Consider the following 21,378-nt stretch of genomic DNA (forward strand, 5'->3'; position numbering starts at 1 on the left):
TATATTAATAATGTTGCATTTATAATTAACCAAAAAAGAAAGACAAGAAAACTAATATATTTGGTAGGTGTTTTTATTAGTAGTCAAAATATGTGAGCAGAGGAAGTACATTGGCATGTAGTAAAAATAAAAATAAAAGATTTACTGACAAGATAAAATATATACATTCTGACCATAAAATGGAAAAAAATAAACTGTAACACTTTTAACAACAAAGAACCTTCAATATAAGCTCATGAGCCACAGTCTGATATGCTACTGTACATCCCATGTTCACTCATGTTAAAACATGAGCAAAGCAATTCTGTAAAAAGAAAAAAGAAAATAAATATGCAACTGAATTTGTGACCAGATGGGCACTGTTCTCTATCTGCTAGATTAAATGGAAAATCTGTCTGGTAAATAGACTAGATATACCTATTGTCTTTGAGAAAGGCACTTGACTCTTCAGTCTGAGTTATACTTCGGCTATACTGAAAATAGCCGATCTACAAGCTCTGTAGAATGGTAAACATTTTGATCTAGAAGGATAATAAAATCTTATCGTACAACATACAGTTCAAGAGTTATAGCCCCAAAATGTGAACCAACCTTTTAAAGTGCCACCATGAAGACGAATTGAAAAACTTGGGGTGGCGGTTCTTCCTTCCTTGGCATACTGGAAGCGCACACGCTAAGTTTCACGCCAATCGGACAATGCGTTTATGATTTGTATCTTTTTGTGCTAAACAGGCCACTCCCACAAACTCAATTTCTGATAGACAGATACGTACATCTTCATCACATGACTAAAGAGATAAGGTGTAATGATTTGCACGACCGCTGAACAAAATCTGTAGAGTAGTTGCATGGGGAGTTGCACATGGGCCAAAGAATCCAGGGAATTGTTTTATTTTTTGACTGTATGACCTAGTTTAACATCTAAATCGCGAAGCAGCCCATTACATAGCACGTATTTGACAATTTTGGAGTAGATGACGGTTCTTCCTTGGCGTGCTGGGAGCGTGCGGGTAAAGTTTCACGACGTTCCATCCAGCCGTGCTGGAAATCGATCAGCTGTTCACAGACAGACACATGGATGGACAGGTGTAAAAACAGAATCTCCGGCCGGGTCGAGATGATGAAAATAGTAATCAGAAATAGATTGAGAGTCTTGCTTAATTCACATTGACAGAACAAACATACACCAGCTGTGGCAGATATCAGAGTGGTGACTTCACCATTACAGGACAATCTGGAAAATCAATAAGAACCAAACAGAACGAAAAGGTTCAAATTCAATATAAAAAGGTCTCAAACTGGCGTCATTCAGAACATCTTGAAGTAACAAACAATTACTCATATACAATTGTTACAGTAACAATATCTAACGCATACTATATCTTCCCACACAACTTCAGTGACCTAATTACACATGGCAGGTATAAGCTATCATACATTAAAGCATTTGGCTAGTTTTTACTCCCAATAGTATGTGTGATTAAATTAAATACTGGTGTTTATGAAAATCAAAAATGAAACCTTCTGTTCACTTTCAACTCCAGTTCATTTGTAAATGCTGGATGTTGTAGAACCATGACAGAAGAATTAGTTGATGGCAGTGAATTAAGGCATTGAGCTGAGGCTTGTAGTTCTCACGTTTGGACTCTAGTACAAAGAAACAGTTTCTTGTTTTAGTGAACACAGAAACAAGAAACTAAATCTCAAAATGAAACACAATAACAACCTGTTCAACTCAGAAAAATCTTCCTCTAAAATATTATTTTTACTGTTAGATTTTCCCAATCCAATTGCTGTTCGATGGCTGCCAAGCACTGATTCAGCTCTAAAAAGTCGAGTAGATGAATTTGAATACATTTTGGTTAAATTGAGGGAACATTTCCAAATTGGAAAGAAGTGACAGGCTTCTTAATTTCTAGCTTGCTAGGTGGTTGTGTCGCAGAATGAAATAAATTAATCTTTGGTATCGTTAGTAAACCTGGAAATCGGATCATTCCTTCTTTATAATTATATTATGCTATAATCATAATTATGACTAAATATAACTGTTACTGCAATAATTTTACTTTCAACAATACTGCACTACGCTTCAAAGATATACAGAAGGACTAAAAGGTAGTATGTGAATGTCTCTGCGTGTGTTTGCCCACCCCCTCACCCCTCTGCCTATGATACAACTATAGTATATCGTCTCTGAAGGGGGAAATCTCATATTACTTTTCAGGATTCAAATAAGAAACAAATAGCAAGTAGCAGATCTTCAAGCTCAAAACGCGGCGCGAAGCGACACGTTTTGAGCTTGTAGATCTGCTACTTTTGATGATTCTGTGTGATGATCAAGTAGGGCGATAATTTAGGAAAAAGTTAAATTATGGAGATAAGAGGTTTCTGCACGACTGTATAACTCACACATACTGTATGTTATGGATGTATTTATGTTTCTCCCGTGAGCCTGATTTAGACATACTGTAGTTGTGTGCCATGAAAATAACCGATCTGCCATTTTCACTGCGCGACCCCCACGGCATACAACTACAGTAAGTATAAATAAAGCCCTAGTCGCGCTTCATGAAGCCCTGCATCATCTCCATTGGAAGTGGGAAGATGATGGTGGAGTTCTTCTCTGCAGCGATGGTGTTGAGGGTCTGCAGGTAGCGTAGCTGCAGGCCTGAGGGAGACTCGGCGATCACCAGGGAGGCTTCCTTCAAAGCCCTCGAAGCGTTCATCTCTCCCTCTGCAGCGATCACCTTCAGTTCACAGAGAGAGGTCGACGACGTGAATGACAAAGGCAGGAGGAGAGAGGTTTCTACAGTAGACGTCAGTGGATAGCAGTACTGCGCAATGCATTGAGGGTTCTTTCAAGTTTATTTTTTTATGGCCATTGCAATATGATTTCCCAGAATTAACACATTATTACAAAGTCCTGCTCTATAAGAAAGGCTGAGATTCATGAAGCAGCAGCGGTATACCAGTTTTCAAACATGACAGACATACTATTGCTTAAGGCTGCGTACAGAGTATATGCCAGATTCTCATGTTTTTGAAGCGGTGAAAACCGCTTCCAATGAGTGGCTTTGTGTGTATCACGCCCATATATGGTCATTTTAGTCCAGAATGAACAGGCTTTTTCAAAAACAGAATGTCCGTTTAATTACCATATATGGTGATCTCAGTCCAGAATGAACAGGGTTTTTCAAAAACACAATGTATGTCACCTCATGTCCATATATGGTCACTCCAGGCCAGAATGAACAGGTTTTTCCTGTCCCGTACGTGCAAAATATCAGGCCAGAATGAATAGACTTTTTCAAAAAGCAAAATGTGTGTCCCATGTCCATATATGGTCATTTCAGTTCAGAATGAATAGGCTTTATCTGTCCTGTATGTCCAGAATATGTGTGCGGTGTCCCTCCCGGTCAGATGAATGGATACTTTGAGGATTGGTCAAGCTTCACATGATAATTTGGCCTTCAGGTTTTATCTGTCTTGTACATGCAATAGGTCTCACCTATTACAGCAATGACAAATAGCCGCATAAGAGCAAAAGCAAAGGCACAATAAGAATATACAGATGCTAACAGAATGGTAAAAAGGAGCATTAAGGCAGACAAGAGTAAATACATTGAAAATCTAGCAGAAGTTGAAAAATTTAGTAGGCCACAAAGATAACAGAAACTGAAATAATTATAGAGGGATGCAGTTGATAAACAACTAAGAGACCAGCAAGCAGGACTTTTTATATATTTTTTTAAAGCCTATTATACCGGCTGTCATACCGGCTCTCCAGACAATTCTATACTAAGATTCACCGCTTCACTTCGAACCGAGGTTTGATTTTTTTTAAGGTGTAGTCTACAACAGTACATATAGCCACCCCGCTTTTTCTGGGACTGCTTATAGGTTCAGATACGGGGTAAGACTAGCCTGACACCAGAGTTTGAGTTATGTGGGAGCCAGTAGGGGCTTAGCTCCCATAGTTAAAGTCTGGGACCCCATAGTCAACAACCCCCTTTGGGGTCTCTTTTTTTCTAAGTGTGTATTTTTTTTTTTTTTTTTTTTCGTTTTCTTTTTTTTTATGTTCCATTGGAAGAATTTATATTATTTATGTTAACTAGATATACTAAATAAACATGTTAGACAGTAAGACTAAACAATTACATCACACCGTTTAATCCTACTATTAATTTTATTATTATAAATCAGGCGCATTTAATGTGGGGTGTGAGTCTTCCTTTACCGTCCGGGTTATAACACACTCGCTGCAATGGTTCCTACTTCCTACCTTTCCCCTAATCTGGGTTCCCAGAAGTTTTTCACTTTTTGGCCACCCTAACCTCGCCTACCAGGCTTTCTTTCCCCATAAGCTAGGAACCACTGCGTCGAGTGTCTGTTCTAGCCACGGCCCGGACGGCAAAGGAAGGCGGACACTCGGACAGCAACAAACAACCAGAGTGTGCAAACAACCAAACAACGCTGTCTTGTGAGCAAGACTGTAGCCTGTGCCCGTGACATTGTTTTTTTTAGTAAATAAATATGAACCCGACCCGCCTTGTTTTGAGAAAGAAAAATACCCATTTTAGCCGACTTTATGCTACCAGAACGGGAACTTTTGGCTGGATGGCTCAGAGCTCAGATCATCAGATGGAGGAATTGGGAACTGGAGGCTGAGCAATAATGGTGAGTTAATATGAACAGAAAAGACTGCCTGGAGTTGTCAACATAGCCAATGTGAAGCCCGAATTAATATTGTGAAAGGAAAAATATGATTTAATATAGGAAATACCCGTTTTAGCCGACTTTATATCCGCGAAATACCCGATTTAATATGATTTAATATAGGAAAGTACCCGTTTTAGGCGACTTTATATCCGCAATTACCCGATTTTTTTTCGCCGCCGCTTCTGGGCTCCCATAGCTCTGTGGGTATAACTCGATCACTGCCTGACACTCATCCAAGGCAGTTTCTGGAATGGGCATTGCCAAAGAGGCAGTCTTCTGTGATTGGTTCACAGTCTGACCAACACAACCGTAGCAAAGCAGATGACGTAGTGTTGTTATAGCGTCACGGCCGGGAGGCGAACGCGGGACCCCGATTTGCCAGGTATGTGCACTGACCAGTCAGCCAAAGTGCCAGGCATGTTGGCGAGAGCCAACGCACATACTGTATAGCCTACATTGTTATGTGGCTGGCTGCTAGCCTGTTGCTTGCTACTTGCTAACCAAAGAAACAGATCGATACGATCGCATATTACCGCGACGGGCAACGCGTTGTTTGTTTGGGAATGTGCGGTACGGTCCGGCGGCGGCGCTAGGTTACTTGGAATCGCACTGAGTTCTTGGAAAACCCCACCCACGCTGATCACAAGAAGCGACGCTGATTCGCCAGACGGATTTCCAAACGAGGAAAACCTCTTCAGTTAGAGCAACACCAGACTCTCTGAATCGCCAAAACAAAAATTTAAAGGGGTGTGGCTAGCGATTCAGCGAGTCTGGAACCAGGAAAGGGTAAGACACCGCCCAAAGAGGATCATATCACTCAGAGCAGGTATAACTACTTGTAAATATAATCGGTTCCATCTGCTCTGAGCTGATACATATGACCGCTCATGATCATACATTTGATCTGTCATACTGTACCTGCTCTATATGTATGACTGCTGATAGATGGATATGATCAGTCATACAGTAGGTACCGATATGGGACAAGATGCCACTGACAGTTATGGGGCTAACTAGTCGCACTAGTGGGCAGCTTCCCCTCTGGTCAATAAGTAGTGGCTTATGAAATAGCTATCACTGGCCAATGAGAAGAAGGGGTGGTGTACTCAAATAGTTAGGTTGTTCCTCTGGGGAGCATGAATAAACACAGCAAGTTTCATGTCAATCTCTCCTTAAGATTTTGAAACATTTTATGTGCAGCCACATGTTTTGTGACGGTGCTAGAGGAAATGACAATGACAATCCAGCTAGTAGTTTCAAAGATAATGTGCGGGATCAAGGTGCTGGATGGGGATCAACGATTGTATTACCTTGTATTACCTAAGTGAACTTTATGTACAAAGCCTTTCAAAACAAGATGCTGTACAAGGGCTAAGAATGAATGGAGTTAACTGTGTATGCGAGCATGGGAATCAGAAACAGTGAGAAAGAGAGATACAATACCTTAGCCCTGGCCTCGCGGGTGGCCTCGGCCTCAGCTGCCATGGCTCGCTGGAGTTGAATGGGCAGTTTGACATCCTTGATCTCCACCCGCTCCACCTTGATGCCCCAGTCATCTGTAGCTTCGTCCAGGGAAGACTGGAGATGACACAGAGTCCGATTTATTTAATGCACCGCAAAGCGGAAAATTCTGGATGACCATCATCATCTGTTTTAAGTCCGCTTTCCAGGCACCGCTGGGTTGGACTGACTTCTCGCTATGGCTTTCTGGATGACCGCTGTCATACTATTCATGCTTACAGTTTTTGCCTCTTCATATGTGGAGATGATACCTGAACAATGCACAGAATCTCTGCGAGAACCGTCAAACCAATGTCAATACTATGATGTCACACTGATGACATCAGGGGACTCCATATGGGCATAAAAGGGACACCAGCGGACAGATACAGAGATCTTCATTTATGGACATAAAATAGACACTGGCAGACAGACAGTCCATATAGGGTCATAAAAGGGATAGACTGGCACTCTGACAACGGGTTTGCATAACCAGAGTATGCCCGATAGGCATCGTTCCCAACTGACATCTGCCTAGTTTACATTAAAACACAGATGATATTAAATAAAACACACAATAAAATTCAGTATCTTGTGTCTTGTCTATCACCCGACAGCGTCTGCGAAGACAACCTGTCTGAGTGGATTATGCGAGTACAGCGAGTGTAATCCACTTCGACATGACATGTGATACTAAGCTGATAATCATGTCTGCTCTACCTGCATGTTGTGTGCAATCTCTTCACGGTCTGACAGGATCTCAGCCAGGTTCTTGGTACCAAGGGCGTTCCTCAGAGTGGTCCCGGCCAACAGGCGGGTGGCAGCGTCAGCGTTGGTGATGTTGGCCACAGCCAGGGTGGCGTTCTGCACGCGGTAATACACCACGCCATCAACACTCACTGTCACAGAGTCCTTAGTCAGCACCTGGGGACAGAGGGAGAATTTGAGGGCCATGGTTTTGTGGAAGTAGAGCAAGGGTCTTCAACAGGGGGTCCGGGACCCCTAGGGGGTCCTCAGAGTTACTACAGGTGGTCCTCCAAATTTTTGTGTGATAGAAACTTTTTTTCTCCTTTTTTATAGAGAATTTAGCCGAAAATAGCCGATCTACAAGCTCACAACGCCGTTGTGAGCTTGTAGATCGGCTATTTTCGGCAAAGAGGTTTGGTGTAAAGGGGGAAAAGAGCAGACTAAGTACAGAGTGAAAGGTCAAGTGTAATAAGTATTGACGGTTCAAGCGGTCAAATATCTGAGAACACAAATTGACACCCAAAATACACTGATGATTGTGCTGTCAAACAATGAAACTAAGTATATGGAATCTATGGAAAGGTTCCCTGCTTCATCTCTCTCTCAACTAAGGGGTCCATGGCCTGAAAACGTTGAAGACCCCCGAAATAGAGTATAGATGCCATATCAGACAAGCAACGACACTGATAACAATCAGTATACGTGCGCAGGCCGGCACAAATCTGACCACTCACAATAGAAAAGTGGTCACAGCCTCACATGTAAAAATGCATTCCATCAAACTTTCAGATGCCGTTTTCCTCCCAGTGTGGAGGAAGAAATGCTTTCACAACGTGTGCGCTTGTATGTCTCGGTGCGCAACACAGATGAGCGACAAAGTATACATGTCTCTCGCTAGGGAGCGCCTGTCCAGCCAACACACAGGACGACGTTGAGTGAAATAACACCAGCGCTCCCCAAAACAACAGGTTTGAGGATCTGTTGGGAATTGAAACCGGCACATGCAGTCTCAATGTGTGTAAACAAATAATTGGTCTACTGGTTGGGTGCTAATGCATGCACGCACATATACACATAACTTTATCTGTTTTAAGGTACTAGCCTATAAATCTAGCATGGCTTGACCCCTCCCTACCAATCAAATCTTCTCCATCATAAATTGACACCCACTGGACACCCACTGGCTCACTATGTTTTAGTGAATAACCATAACCCTATGTTCCTGCAATGTCCATTTACCCTCCACTCCCTGATATAGGCTCCACACTATGGGCAACAGGGCTTTCAGTATGGCTAGCCCTAACATCTAAAGACCCTGACGAAGACCTAGAAGGTCGAAACGCGTTGGTCAACTTGTTGCCTTGCTCAGAAAATAAATTATACATTTTTTCACCATTGATGGAGTGCCTTGGAGTCCCTTTCTCTGTAAGTCTGCTTTCTGCACCATGGGAATCTAGCAGTACTTCCTTGAAATAACTTTTGTTCATCTAGAATGCTCTTTCTCCCTCAGGGTCTGCACAATATCAGCTGCTTCTTTTAGTAACGTTAGTTTCCTGGTGCTTCACAAATGTCTATATTATTGTATCAATGCTGTTTTGGATTTATTGTTTTGTGTGCAGTGTTTTTTCTTTTTTTAACTTGTTTTTAGGTAGGTTTGAGTACTTGTGCCTCACCTCCTGTGGGGGGATGTCAAACGTGATGGTGCGCATGTCCACGTTAATGAAGCTGTCAGTGCAGGGCAAGATGAAGAAAAGCCCTGTGGAACCACAAGCAGCAGGCGAGAGGGTTAAACAAAGACCGAAGCATTACAGACACAAACAGACAGGAATGTAATTCATTGCCTCTCTCTACTAGTGTTTGACCACACAGGGGAAACCACACTTTTGGCTTGTCATCTATTCCAGTGGTTCTCAACCTTTTCAGGCCGTGACACCCACTTAACTGGGGACCCCTACACCCTGACGAGCACTAAGAGTTGAGGCATTACATTTTGTATAACACGGTTGCAAGGCGTTGTGAGCATGTAGATCTGCCATTTTCACAATTTCTGCCTCTAATATTTGACAATTTGGAGGTATTAAAAAGTCCTTAAATTGTCACTTTGGAAATGTGCAGATACCCTCTATACACTTAAACTTTACATTGGTTTGTTTACTGTTGGAAATTAAGTTATTCATCTGGAGACCCCACAAAATAACAGGTTGAGAACCACTGATCTATTCAGGCCGTCTCTTCTAATGCCCGATTTATACTTGTGTGTGCCATACAGCAAACATAGCCGATCTACAGCTCACAAGGCGTCAGATCACTATGCGCTGTGAGCTTGCAGATTGGCTATTTTCGGTGTGTGACACTGGCGTGCAACCAAGTATAAATCAGGCATAAGGCTGCAGCTGTGAGGGCAGATAAGCGAGGCTGCCATTGTCTGCTGCACTCTTTAGCCTCTGCTTCCTCCTGCTTGATGAAAATTAAGTGTCCTCAAATGCTCTACCACAAAGTGCACTGGGTCTCTCTCTCCTGCAAAGCATCATGGGATATAATGGAACATTACACTCGTAATCATACTAAACAAGGGCTTTCCTGTTCCTCGCTTTTAACATGTTTATAACTGGGGGTATATATACAGACATACAAAGTTATCAACCCATGCCTATTCCAAATTGCTTGTGTAATTGTTCTAAAAATTGTTCTCACTAGAGTATAAGCCAGCTGAAAAGCAGGAATGTGTGGGTAGAGAAATGTTAGGGAAACCAAACACCGAAGTTAACTTTGGCAAAGGCTCTGGGGGGACCACTGCAATGTGGGTGTGCGTGAGAGAGGGAGAGGGGGCTATTATTACCCTCGGACCTGCACCTGCCCACTCCCTGGTTAAAGATACATCAAACTGAGAGTCATCAACAATGACATGGTTAATGAAAAGCTGGTATACTATGGTCTTATATTTATAAGTAAATATTTATGTAATCAATAGCTTGGTATCCCAAAAATCACACCCAGTGTGAAGTGAGCGGTGCAATTCATGAGTTAATTTCATTACATGTCCCGTGAAGCTTGGCCAATGTGACCCTGGTCATACAAAGGGGCAAAGCCAGATGTTGGAGCTTAGCTCTTTCCAGGAGCACCGCTCAAAAAAGAACCACACCCTGTTACACTCTGGAGTAAGAAAACAGCCTGATCACATGTGAATTGCCATAGCAACCCACATCATAAAAGGCCATGGGGGAGATTAGCCATCAATCAGACTTGATTGGTTTAAATTGATTGACTGTATTTGACAGGAGGGAATGGCTGATCGCATTAGAGGGGAGGGAATGGCAGGACAAAAAAGGAAAGACAGATTGAGGTCCACTGCAGGTCCAGGGTCTGACACCGTCTGATGTATACCTGCAGTGTGTATTAAGCATTAAACCTAAAATATTGTCAGACTCCAGAATAAACTCTGCATGTCCATGTTTCCACAAGTACGGTACTTCAGCAAGGTATGGTTTGTATATCCACTGATAATGTGGCAACCACAAACTATAGAAGAATTTGAAAATTATATATCCCCAGCATTTTTATAATTTATTAAATGATTAAATACAATTTGAACGTTTTGTTATTATATTATATACCAGGAGCCAGGGTAGGCGACAGACAACCCAGGGCCCAGAACTGGCCCGCTGGTGATAATACCTCTCCCGGCAAATTATTTTGTAAATAATTTACAATAACAGACTGACCCACATACAGGCTATAATGTCCAAATAGAGAAAATATTGTTTTTTTTTTTATCCCTGTTGAAAGTCAATGACAGACAGACAGGTGTTACAGATGCCTTTAACCAGTGGTTCCCAAACCTTTTAGCGCAAGACCCAAAAAATACATTTAACGTTTGCCTGGGACCCAAACTAGTGAAAACAGCAGATCTACATTTCTTAAACATGTTTTTTCCTTATTTATGGATTTTTTTACCTATTTTTTTGTATTTTTTATTCGTGAAATTACTTACCAAAAACCTTTTAAAAGTATTTTGTATTCATGAAAAATGAAATAATAATTAAGAACAAAATGTAGGAAAAATAAAGGGGTAGTCATCCACTCGTGAATCGCGACCCACAAAAATTGGTCCGCGACCCACAAAAGGGGTCCGACCTACTGTTTGGGAAACAGTGCCTTAAACAATACACTGTTTCTCTCTGTATCTACAGAGAGACCTTGAGCTCCTGTTCTGTGACAGAGCTCCTGTTTTATCTTGTGTTTGAAAAGGAGTGTGATTGTGTCTGTCTCCAGAAATAATGTTCTTTCCTGGAAGTTCAAACATTCAAGGATGTGGCCTGCACATAATTGCACAAGCATTTCTATCTAAACCTGTGACATTTGATTATACACACAGTTCTATCAGCATGCAATTGTGCCACACAAACTTTGCTTTAAGATGGTCTGTCGCAAGTTTGAGCTTGTAAATTAGCCATTGATTATGTTCTGGACAACCTTTCTAATGGCTTAGAACATAATTGGCACTTAAACTAATGGCTACTGCTGATGGCAAAATGGGATATATTGCATTAAACATGAATCCAATTTCATTTCCATGCAACAATCTTCCTACTACACTGAATTTAATCAGTATTACAGTATGTCTTAATCCTGTTTGTCATGATGTATGATGGCCTTGTACAGATCAAAGGGCTCAGCTGCATTTTCAATACTTTATACTTCTACTCCACTACATCTTAGAGACAAATATTGTACTTTTACTCCACTACAATTATTTGAGCAATTTAGTTGCTAGTTACATTGTAGATTTTAATTATTACCACAAAACATGCATTAACCACTTCAGCCCTATATACATCCCGGCCACTTGAAAATAGCCGGGATAGTCTACAAGCTCACAATGCGTCGCATCGCAACGCATTGTGAGCTTGTAGATCTGCTAGTTTCAAAAGCTTTTTATACATTTGAAAAGCTAAAAGCTTGTGCAGTGGGACATTCTGCACAATGAGTGCTTTCTACTTTTGGTACTTTAAGTACATTTTGATAGTACTACGTTTGTGCTTTTTCTGAAGTAAATGTTGAATTTCTGACTTTTAAGTAAAACATGTACTTTTTCCACCACTGCTCAGCTGCAGCCCAGACATAACCTAAAAGCAGTGGAGGCAGGCTTAGACCAGACAGTGCAGTCCTGGCACCGCTCTACACCCTAGCCAGTGAAGAATGGAGAGATGAGGCCAACGCTTAACAGCAACAAATGCTGATTCATTCATTCATCCATTACAAAGCTGTGCAGCGCATGTGCTAAAAACAAAGGATAAACAATAGCATTATTTATGGCGCTGGTTCCCAGACAGTGGGTCGCGGACACATTTTTATGGGTCCCTTAATTTTTGGTTTCCTACATTTTGTTTTCAATTTTTCTTATTTAAAAACATTTTCAAAAAACATTCCCAAAATGAAAAATAAATTAGCCTAAATGTTTTTTTTTCTTTTTTCTTTTTTTTCAGTAATTTCATGAAGAAATAAAAGAAAAATCTAAGAAATTACATAAATTTGAAAACAAATGATTAAGAAGTAGTGAAAATAGCCGTTCTACAAGCTCACAACGTGGCACGAAGCAACACATTGTGAGCTTGTAGATCTGCTGTTTTCACTAGCTTGGGTATCGGGCAAAAGTCTTATTTCTCTTTTGGGTCACGAGATAAAAAGTTTACCACTGATTTATGGTATGCAACAGCTAATGACTTTAGTGACTGCTAATTATATATATATATTTAGTTTTTAATTACATAGCCAAGAAGCATTAAATAGGTCTTGTACAGTACAAAAGCTAAGAGAACTTGTAGGGAAAAATGTTGTGGCCCACCGATGCCACTACTAAATACTGTACTAAATAACTGTAAAGTATTCATAATATCGTAGTATGCATAAAGACGTTTTTATTTTTTTACCCACACAAGGGTTCATATCTCGAAAAACCTGAAAGCAGATGATGTGGTGGGTTTGCCTGACTGCTAGCGTCCGACATCTCAACACCACACTACGTGGGGGGAGAGAGTCTGACATTCCGGGCAGACAATCCATTTCGGCGGGGGGGGGCTAAAGCCTATTGACGTCACACACACACACACACACACATACACACACACACACGCGCGACGGCGACGTGGCGTGACATTGCAAAAATACGTTATTTCTCATAACATATTATATGTCTGCATGTTTACGTTAGTGCAAAATGGTATTAAAACGTGAAGAAACGGCACTATTTCATAGTTTATTAAAATAATACGAGTCAAGTCTGACTCCGCCATGACAGTTTTCACGGACCAATCAGAGTCCACTAGACTCTCACGTGGGCAGAGGACACCAATCAGAGTCCACGAGTGAGTCTTACGTGAGCTCAAGAGCTCTGTTTGGAGGGGGCTGGGACCGGAGCAGCCACACACGTGCCCCAAGCATACAACCCTGATTGGCCCATTCAATGCGCCCGCTCTTCGGGCGCCTTCGAAATAGATTAAAATGTGTGCAGCTTCAGTCCACACTACAAACCACCCACCAGCAGGGGGGGGGTGATGTGCGGACTGAAGTGTCAGGCTAGTGGTGGGTGGGTTGGTGGTTGTGGCCGACTGGCAGTTAGGAGAAATAACCACAACCACCCATCCACCCAAACACCTACCACATCATCAGATCTTTGCTTACATCCTTAGCTACTTCCCCTGCCGTTACTGTACTTGCATGATGTACAGTTGTACAAAACAACATTTATCAGTAGAACCTCCGATCCAAACAATATGCCCATAAAGGGGGACAAGGACAGAGAGATACAGAGATCTCCATATATGGGCACACGCATGGTCCTACTGATGCCGTCAGTGTTCTCCATATATGGGCATAAAAGGGACCAGGACTGACAGATATTTGACACGCACTGACGCATGTCTTGGGTCTCACAGCACACGGTTGCTTCTACAGACAGGGATCTCCATATGGGCCGATCCAACCAATATACCCATATCTCCAATCCCATATACATGGATCTCTATATATGGACATCAGGGATCTCCATATATGGTTATAAAAGAGACTCCCAACTACTAATTGAAGCCAAGCCGCATGACTAGGGTCTCAGAGCATGGTTGGCTCTACAGGCTCCAACTTTCGCACACACCCATGTGTATGTCTACTGATGAAGATACTGTATAGGGAAGTTTCCTTCTGTGTTGCTAAAAATGTTATCAACATATATTTGCTTTAAGTGTTTATGACTTTATTTGATATTTTTGTGCCTTTTGGTTATGTACACAGGCTCGGAATTGGTTTTCAATGCAGTAGGTACAGGTTTGTCTGTGGACATTTTCTCAGCTGTTCTAAACACTACTTACAGTACAATTTAGATGTTACCGGATGTCATTAGACATCTGATCGTTATCTATTGCGAGATAGAGACGGTTATAACCAGCAGCTCAGCTTTTACATTAAGCCTATTCCACAGCCTCACAGTGATGATGAATGATGCCAGTGCTAATATCAGTTCAAACTCAGCTTCTCCACAGTAAACATCAATATGGGCTTTCACTTTAAAATAAATAGCATCAACCATAAACCTTATTATGCTATAATTGATTGTACACGTATAATGTCACTGCATCGATGCAGAATCCTCTGGTCTGCATCGCAATGAATCTTACAATCAACAGATCACACTTCTACTTGCATGGCTCTGAGTAAAAACATGTCAGTACATTTGTGTTGTTCTTTTTATTTAAGAATTGAGGATAAGAACGGAAGCAGCGGTGTAAAATAACTAAGTACATTTACTTAAGTACTGTACTTCAATACAATTTTGAGGCATTATTTACTTTTGTGGTTTCTGTACTTTTACTTCTACTCCACTACGTCTCAGAGGAAAATATTGACTTTTATGAAAATGTATGAAAATTTGATTTACTAGTTATTACGGTAGGTACACTATATATATATTATGGCCATTTGAAAATAGCCATTTTGACAAGCTCACAATGTGTCGCGATGTGACACATTGTGAGATTTCCAAAGATCCAAAGATTCTTTTTAATACATTTTGAACTTGAAATGGGACAACATTCTGCACAATGAGTACTTTTACTTTTGGTACTTTAAGTACATTTTCACACCAATCCTTTTTTACTTCCACTCAAGTACATTTAGAATTCCGGACCTTTGCTTGTAACAGAATATTCCTTCATTGGAGTATTGATACTTTTACTTAAGTACTTTTTCCACCACTGAATGGCAGTATAATGTTTATGGTTCCTAACCTGGTCCTTTGGCTCCCCCTCGCACGATGCGCCCCAAGCGGAAAATGATGGCTCGCTCATATTCCTTCACAATCTGATGAGACAAAGCAGGGACGATATTAGGGGTGGGCGATATGGTGATAATTATCGTTGAGACGATACAATGTCTCCATGATATGCATTTTCAAAGGTATCGTATATAATATATCGTGATACAATATTGGGGAGCCTTGTAAAACATCCTGTTTAATCGTTAATACAGAGATTCATTGCATAATTCAATTTAAACCTGCATTTTGGTCTAAATCAGTAGTTCTCAAACTTACTTAACAAATGAAAAAACTTACTTAACAAACTTATACAAATGAAACCATGGTCCATTTGGTTTCATTTGTATACTGTCAGAGTTACATACTTGTAAAGTTCAATTTAGACCTCCCAAAAGGAACCCAGAGAGTCTAGTTTTTGTCAAGTAACTTGAAAAATAACCATAAAAACCAACCTGAAAAAGAATCGTGATAAAATCGTGATACAGCTTGGGAAAATATCGTGATATTGTATTTTTCCATATCGCCCACCCCTAGATGATATAAACATTTCATGATTATTGTGACCAAAGAAATTGTGATATTATGATCAATATAATCAAAATATCCCTAACATCCATTATCCTGGGGCGGAACATTTGCCAAAGAATAGCCGATCTACACGCTCACAAAGCGGCGTGTTGTGTGCTTGTAGATCGGCTATTTTTTGGCAAAAAGATTTGGTCGAGCGTGAAAAAAAGTATGTTGGTAAAAAGGTATGTTTTTTTTCAAGGATTATTTCATGGCTTGGTATAATACAATATATCATGGCCTATTAGTTTTATAAACACAGTAGCCAACTAGATTCACCTGCAATGTTTTACCAAAAACATTATTTTGCTAAACAAAACCTAGAGGGTGATTACATTTTCAAAACAGTAGACCATGTTTAATTTTTCAAGACATGTCGTAGCAGAAAAGACAGCCACAGCTGTCAAGACTCTTGTCAGTGCTTGCGAAATGATATACCTTAATAAAACATACTATACATTGTAAGGACTACAAATCACTGAGTGGCATCTAGACTTACTGCACATATAAACAGAGATGCTACCTTTAAACGCATTTAAATATGAGGCTTTTTTGTATGTTAATGTATGTAAATCGTATTGAGAAAAAAATAAACGCTGCTATTTGTTCCAAAGCGACTGCAAAAAATTGCTGCTATTTGTACCCTGTATTATACCCTGTATATAGCATGTTTATAATGACACAATGTGACATAGCTCTGTTAACACAATACTGTACCCCCTAGAACTGTATATACTTTATGTTCCCCATTTTCAACCGTTTTTATTATATTTTGACACTTGCTTTGGCAATGTAAATGTATGTTTTCTCATGCCAATAAAGCTCCTTTGAATTTAATTGTATTAACTGCAGCTGTGTTTACCTTGTTATGGCATGGGTGTCATTGTCTGAAAAAGATATGACATTTTCCTGAGGCAGGCTAAATGCTGCCACAAGTGATAGTTAATGACTTGTTGGCAAAGGCCTGGTGGTTAAATGTCTGTGCAGTAAACAACATGGTTGCATAAAGGATTATAGAGACTACAACTAGTAGTATCATTTGAATACTGGTGCAGTTCTCAGTTTACAAGGATGCAAGACAAGTAAAGGGCCATTTATAGTTACGGATGGATGATTTTGTGTACGTTTGGGGTTGAGGAGGAACTTACGGTAATTGCGTCTACATGCATAGTTCCGTCCGTTCTCTGTGTTATATACGGTTCAATTACATACTGTATCCAATAGATGGCAGCCAAATGCATCTTCCCAATGAGCAAACATGTTGATAGGCATCGGCGATTACATGCATTAAGTAAATAGCCTACAGCCGTGCTGTGCGTTCTTTCAATGGCATCGTACTCTATTTTCACTCCATAGTTGATGTCCCTGCACGCCGTCGCCGTCGGAAAATGCTGTTATTAAGCCTATTATTAATATTATTATTTGGATAAAGTAGAACAACTTTTAAAACCAATCATAATCATTTAAAATGGTATCATGATCTGACACTGGCACTTTGCTGCTTCTGCGTTCTGCCTCCGCTGCTGCTGTGTGCACTGCAGTTGTACAAGTGGCAACAGGTCTGCGTCCTGAACGGCTTGTTCACTGTTCAGCGTTATTTTTTGATTTATTTATTTTTTACTTCCTCCTACTACGAAATGGATACCAGAAAAAAAGACGAAACATTTCTCCCTCTACTGCCCCCACGGTTGACAAAAGTTCGCCACGGGTACTTCATGTGTACGTACGTTTTTATCGGTTTTAATCCGTTAGGTTGAGTGTTGTCCGTAACGTTACGGACAGAGACAATTACGTCCGGAGCTACGGAGAGACCGGATCAAAGTACTCTCTGTCTCCGTTCGTTATGTATCCCCGCGTTGTTTATGTACTACTATGCATGGTACTTAAGACAGCCTTCAGACAGACCGACCACACCAAGAATGATAACTGTAATGATAATGGTGTGAGCATCCACTCTGGTGAACCGACATATTTAATGAAAATCCAAAAGCTCAAAATGCATCTTGAAGTTTAGTAAAGAGCTGGAGAGATGGAGAGAGACCTGTTACTGAACCAATAAAATATAGCAACGATTGCCATCAGAATAGGTTTAACTAATTATTATTACTAGCCCTTACCCGTTCAAAGATATGAGCTCCGAAATGATGTGCAGTGTGTGGGTTATGGGATGTGCACTGTGCACACAGTATATGAGGGATGGAAAGTAACTTTAACTGGTGCTTGCATGCTAATATGTAGGAGCATCAATGTAAGAAATACCCGTTCCATTTAACGGCTACAGAGATACTGTGTACCGATCTGCATGATTTTTGGACAACATCTGTAACAGGGCCAGAACCCCCCCCCCCCCCCCCCCCCCCCCGCCCGCCTGCACACACACACACTCCCCCCCCCCCCCCCCCCCGTGTGTGTGTGTGTGTGTGTGTGGGTTTGTGTGTGATTGTGCATGGCCTGAACAACAGCGCCCCTCCCTTAACATGTGTGGTCACAAAAGGTACTGTAGGCTAAATAGATATAGATACAGCATAAAAATGCTATTATACAGCATACGATTTGTGAAAGTGACAAACGGGCTTCACAGTTATGTCAGGTGTGTTCATATGCTAATGGTGATGCGATTTCAGATCAATTGCTCCAGCCACCGAGGAGAAACGCTGTTTCATACAGACAGACACTCACTCACTCAGACAGACATTCGCAAAATTATAGTATAGATTACAAAAACATATCACTTATCACCCCCTTTAATGTATTGGAAATCTATGTATACCTTGGCTTGCATGTCTTCATCTCTTATCTTAATGTATGTGCACCTCATGACAAAGTACTTTACTTTATATTAATGTTATAATTGTCTAGTACAGGGGTTTTCAACTGATTGTGAACCAGGGACCACCACCCTGACTAAGAATCAACCTGGGGACCACACTGTTGTGTTAGGTAGGGATATGAGCTATAAGATTATTATTATTTTAATTTTTTTGTACTATGGTGAACTCATGCTAACCGATATACTGATTGTGTGAGTGCCGAGCACACGTGTAATATACGTTTCCTAAGAATGACTCAACCAGGAAATCTGGTACACTTCCTTTTCTTTAAACGCCCTTTTTCTTTAGAATTTTTTCACCTCCAACTTCCTAGCTAGGTTGCCAGGTCATTAGTGCACTGTTTCTCAAGTGGAACATATTTAAGCAATATTACCAGAGAGGGTGTGCTTTATCATGATTATCGGCACGCCAGCATTGCTGCAGGAACGAGCCGATAGGTGAGTTCCGTAGGCAGGGCTTTTAAGTGACCCTTTAAAAAAAACACGTCAACTATCAACTAAAAAAAACACGTCAACTATTTGTAATTAATAAAGATTTTGCTACTATGTCCCTGAACTTCACATGAAAACTGCTAGCCTAGCCGAGGCATCGCCTACGGAAACACTAATAGCGAGCCGGCAGCTCTTTCGCGACTGGCAGAGCTGATTTCTTTGTTTGATGAGACCGGTTCCATAATGATCATTATTGTCACGGGTAGATAGCTATTTCATCCAATCAGATGGCTTCGTCGGAACCACCTGTTGTATAATCAACATAATAATAATACAGTCTTCACTCTTCTATGTTTCTAAATGCATGATCTGGGACCACATGCAATTCCTTCACGGACCACTAGTGGTCCATGGACCACCGGTTGAAAACCTCTGGTCTAGTAGTCACAGTGGTACAGTACCAGTAGTAGTCAAAACACGCCAAAACAAGATTCCTGCCCTAACCTTAATACACATCCAAATGGAGAGAGGCAGGGTCAGAATCATCAGGCAGAGGGAGGCAAAGACCAGGATCCATCCACACATACCGATGTCGGATTCCGGAGTCTCCCAAGCTAGAAGAAAAAAACAGGCCAAAAACCAAACAAACGTGGAGTTGAAACAAATCTCAGACTGAAATATTGCCATTTCATGCCAGGCTGTTAACACACCGGACCATCAAGTTAGTTCACAGTGGTAAAGGCATCAGGGCATGACATTAAGGCATGTTGTGTTGTCCGGGACAAGTAATAAATACATCCATGGAAGTTTTTAAAAATGTACTTTTTGGGCGCTCCTGGCAGCTTTGTGCTGTATGCAGACTATGGACTGCCCACACTATGGAGTGGAGGGTGGAGGAAGCAAGGCGGGTCGTTACAGTATTCGTTCTATTTCAATGTCGGATTCCTATGCATGCATTTAAGAAAGAAATGACTGTGAAATGTCTCATTTTGTGTGAATTTTGTGCCTGGACAAGTGCCTCAAAAGGTTAATGTCAAGCCCTGGGCATGCAGGATCAGATCTTGCAGATTTAAGTTACCTTCATTGTTGACATCATACTTGTTTGGACCTACAGACAAAGTTTAAAAAGCCTGCTTAAAAACGCAATTAAATTATGAATAGAAATCAAAAAGGTTGCCACCTTGTAGTTCTGTAGTCAAATACAGCTGGGGCGCTTATTACCCCAGGGGGGCCTATTCCCCCACTCTACCCTACATTTACTTAAATATATTTCCAATTTCTAATACTTTTACTTCTACTCCACTACATCTCGGATCCAAATATTGTACTTTTACTCTATATTTAATTGAAAACCTTTGTTACTACAGTTCCTTTTCAGATATAAATTATAATATTATAAAACATACATTAACCATTTTACTATTTTATACCTCGGCTATTTGAAAATAGCAGAACTACAAGCTCACAAGGCATAGCATCACAGACTTTTACTTGCAACAGAGTATTTCTATTCTGCAGTATTGATACTTTTACTTTAAGTAAAAAATCTGAGTACTTTTCCACCTCAGCTGCCTACTACCCTGCGTCTGTTGTTGTCACTTATTTGACCACGTTATTTTTGTCAAGCGACACCGTCGTACGGCGAACTATGAGATTAATCAGGCAGGGCTTTATTACTCCGTAGTACACCGGTGTCGCTTGCTGTAAACATGTCAGCAACAACAACAGTGAACAGTCCCTTTTTAAGCAAGCGACACACATTCACTTGTGCGATAGTAACGCGAGTGAACGCTAAAACCATCCAACGTTAAACCTCACGCAATGTATATATTAGGTCTATGTATTTATAACGTTTATTGTGAATGTGAACGTCGTACCTGCTTGGCGATCTCGTCGCTGCACGTCTCGCCTTTCTTTATTCGTGTCGTCCATGCGCTCACTTTCAGACATAATTAAATGATAGGCTGCTTGTTGTCAGTGATGGGAGATAATATGAGCTACTACTATCACACACACGCTACTACAGACAGGCTCTACTGGCTGGGAGAGATTTGGAGAGGGTGTGGTAATAATGGCTGGCAGTGTTGCCAGTTTGGGTTTTTGCGAGAGAAAACAAGCAACCAGGTCTATGAAAACCAGACCAAAATAAGCAACAGTCGGTACAGTCCAAATATTTTTCTTTTTGTTTTACTAAGTAGGCTAATTTAATTAATAAACAAAATACATTTTTAAGAAATTCCATAATTTTGAAAACAAATGTTTAAAAAGTAGTGAA

The 21,378-nt window shown here is 40.8% G+C and overlaps 1 protein-coding gene across 1 annotated transcript; it reads right to left on the minus strand.

Moving 5' to 3' along the window:
* Window positions 1–81: 81 nt before the first annotated feature.
* On the minus strand, window positions 82–21,121 carry stom (stomatin). Its single transcript, XM_080742494.1, has 7 exons — window positions 20,981–21,121; window positions 19,608–19,717; window positions 15,246–15,318; window positions 8,640–8,722; window positions 6,940–7,143; window positions 6,163–6,297; window positions 82–2,747 (listed from the first exon to the last, which is right to left on the minus strand). Exons 1-7 carry the CDS (start codon window positions 21,051–21,053, stop codon window positions 2,556–2,558), a joined length of 870 nt encoding a protein of 289 aa, XP_080598620.1. The 5' UTR covers window positions 21,054–21,121; the 3' UTR covers window positions 82–2,555.
* Between the last annotated feature and the right edge of the window lie 257 nt (window positions 21,122–21,378).

This window comes from Nannobrachium achirus (assembly GCF_963921795.1).
Source record: "Nannobrachium achirus genome assembly, chromosome: 15".
In the NCBI taxonomy this organism is placed as follows: domain Eukaryota; kingdom Metazoa; phylum Chordata; class Actinopteri; order Myctophiformes; family Myctophidae; genus Nannobrachium; species Nannobrachium achirus.